This window comes from Anoplophora glabripennis, unplaced genomic scaffold, assembly GCF_000390285.2.
Source record: "Anoplophora glabripennis isolate ALB-LARVAE unplaced genomic scaffold, Agla_2.0 scaffold7491, whole genome shotgun sequence".
Classification (NCBI taxonomy): domain Eukaryota; kingdom Metazoa; phylum Arthropoda; class Insecta; order Coleoptera; family Cerambycidae; genus Anoplophora; species Anoplophora glabripennis.
Window position 1 is genome coordinate 1 of NW_019423567.1, and position 3,059 is coordinate 3,059.

Genomic DNA, 3,059 nt, shown 5'->3' on the forward strand with positions numbered 1-3,059 from the left:
GCCTACACGAGATGAGGCAGGATAAAGAGGGATAATCCCCCTCGATCCCAAATCATTGAGGCCAATTTCTAGCCATAGAATAATGGCGCGTGGCGGCTGCAAATAAAGCTCTGATGGGACAGTTCGACGAATCTCTTACTTACCACAGAATACTAGCCTTAGAAGTGGTACTACATCAGAAAGACTGTCACCTTTTTTCGTGTTATAGACAAAGTTGCAAGGATATCGACGAAAGCTTTCTAAAGATAGGGATTATACAGAAGTCAAACACTGAACTTCAGTTTATTCACAGGACTTTCGCAGAATATTTCGTGACAGAAAGCCTAATTCACGAATTGCAACTTCAGTTACACAACCCAAACTCGGATTTTCAAGAGCTCTTCATCGATCGAATATTAACATCTCCTAATTATCGAACTATCCGATCTTTCCTGGAGAATTTTCTGAAGAAGCTCATAAATTCTATACCTGCTAATATATTCGGGAAATATCAGTCCCGTGCGCACTATCCCAACTACTGGACACAAGGCGCTAATCTTCTACACTTACTGAGTGAAGAAGGTTGCACGGCAACCCTTGAACTCATTCTCAAATGCGTTGGTTTTAAAATCATTACTGGCAAAGAAATCAACAGCGCCGACTTGCAAAACTCCGGTAAAGAAAGAAACTTTCTGCAATCTCTCGCGCGGAGCATCGGGATTAAAAGGCTTGGAGGGGGGAATGTTTTGAAAGTTGTACGGATCCTGGTACGAGAGGGCGGGGTTAACATAAAGGATAAATTTGGGAGGGCGCCACTGCACTATGCCGCTAGCGGAGGCCATTTCGAGATGGTGAAGTTTCTTGTCGAGCATGGAGCAAAGATCGACAGCGTGGACAAAGACGGTCACACGCCATTGCATTTAGCAGCAGCGACGAACGATTTGGATGGTGTAAAATACCTCATAAAGTCCAGCGACGATGTCAATGTCAAAGATAACATCGGACTGACCCCGTTACACTTCGCTTGCGCTAATGGCCAGTTGGACACAATCAAATTCTTTCTTGAACTGGGCGTAGATTTCCACGTCGAAGACAATTACAATCGCTCACTTGTGCATTTGGCTGCCTCGGAAGGTTATTTAGACATAGTCAAATTTCTCCTGGGGCTGAGTGCAGATTTCAACGTCGGAGATACGTACGGCCGTACTCCATTGCATTTAGCTGCCTCGAATGGTTACTTGGACATAGTCAGATTGTTTCTTGAACTCGGTGTACGCGTAGGTATTGGAGACAACTATAACCGGACGCCTTTGCATTTAGCTGCGTCGAATGGTCACTTGGATACAGTCAGATCTCTTCTTGAAATGGGTGTAAAGTTCAATGTCAGAGATAGTTACAACCGAACCCCACTGCATTTAGCTGCCTCGAATGGTCATCTAGATACAGTCAAATTGTTTCTTGGACTGGGTGCAGATTTCAACATTGAAGATAACTACAGTCACACGCCGCTCCATCTAGCTGTATCGAATGGCCATCTTGACACTGTCAAATTCCTTCTTGGACTGGGTGCAGATTTCAATGCTACGGATTATGATGGGTGTACCGCAATACATTTGGCAGCCTCGAATGGTCACTTGGACACAGTCGAATTCTTTCTTGGGCTGGGGGCGGACTTCAATGCTGAAGATAACTACAAACATACTCCACTGCATTTAACTTCCTCGAATGGTCACTTGGACACTGTCAAATTCCTCCTGAAATTGGGTGCTGATTTCAACGCTAGAAATCTTGACGGTCGTACTCCACTGCATTTGGCTGCCTCGAATGGTCACTTGCACACTGTCAAATTCCTCCTAGAATTGGGTGCAAATTTCAACGTTAGAAATCGTGACGGTCGTACTCCACTGCATTTGGCTGCCTCGAACGGTCAGTTGGACACTGTTAAGTTCCTTCTCGAACTGGGTGCAGATATCAATCTTAGAGATCGTGAAGGCAACACGGCACTAATTTTTGCTGCTAACAATGGTCACTTGGACACAGTCAAATTTTTGGAAGATCAAGGAGCAGATACTAGTACAAATAAGTGGTGAATTGGTCAGAAAGTGGGGGTGGGTCGTATTGCTGGAATGTGTGTTAATGTAAGGCAGTAGTTTTAAATATTTTGTGTATAATTAAGAGTATTTCAATTAATCTGAATAACACACAAAAAAATTGCTGAACCAGAAACTAAAACTACCAAGCTTTATATATATTTTTCCATGTATTTTGGGTATTTGTCAAAAACACAAAATAAGCTATTTTATCGCCAAAAACGACCCTTTAAATTAAAAACGAACGTATTTTTGGATTAGACACATCGTTTTCTATACAGTGTGGCCCATCGAAAACGGGCCGTAGGACATAACTGCCAGGAAAAGATCTTGTCGAAAAAATACTGAAACACGTCGATTTTGTTTGTGAGGGAGAACAACTTTTGACGTGAAACTCATAGCCCACATTCCACCCTCCTATGCGGGGGTGTCATCCCCCAAATTTTTTCAAATGGCAATCCAAACCGCGACGCTCTAGCCGTTCTATTTGCGGAAATATTGAATTTAATTAAATTAAGGCGTTTTTAAAACTGCAAAGTAATCAGCCAGGGCATCTGCGCAGTCATTGATAAAAGAAAATATTTTTTCGCCATTCCGCTAACAACTGTTGGGATTATGGGTAGAACTAAAACACTTTAATAATTAAAAGATATTGTTTATTAGCTTCTTCAGATATCACATCTATTCTGTGTCAAATCAGATTGAAAACTAAACTTCTCTCTTAAGCTTTTAGTGCTACAAAATATAAGCATTTTTAATTTATTGGCAATAGCCCATGAACATTCAGCTAAGAAATATAAATACATATTGGGATGTTTTTGTATACAGGGTGTCTCATAATTAGCTGCCAACCCTGAACAGGCCGATTTTGTGATCAAAACTAAGTAAAAAAGTCTTAAAGATTTCCTTAACAGAATTGATTGGATGTGCTACTAACATTTCAGGTTGGAAGAATATTAAAGCGACAAGGTCTACATGCCTATCACTATC

General features: G+C 41.5%; 1 protein-coding gene across 1 annotated transcript; it reads left to right on the forward strand.

Moving 5' to 3' along the window:
• Positions 1-113: 113 nt before the first annotated feature.
• LOC108916733 (ankyrin repeat, PH and SEC7 domain containing protein secG-like) lies at positions 114-2,069 on the forward strand. Its single transcript, XM_018723027.1, has one exon. It carries the CDS (start codon positions 114-116, stop codon positions 2,067-2,069), a length of 1,956 nt encoding a protein of 651 aa, XP_018578543.1.
• Positions 2,070-3,059: the final 990 nt, after the last annotated feature.

Coding starts and splice junctions, on each gene's coding strand:
- LOC108916733 (XM_018723027.1), top strand. CDS start 114: ATGGGACAGTTCGACGAATCTCTTACTTACCACAGAATACTAGCCTTA.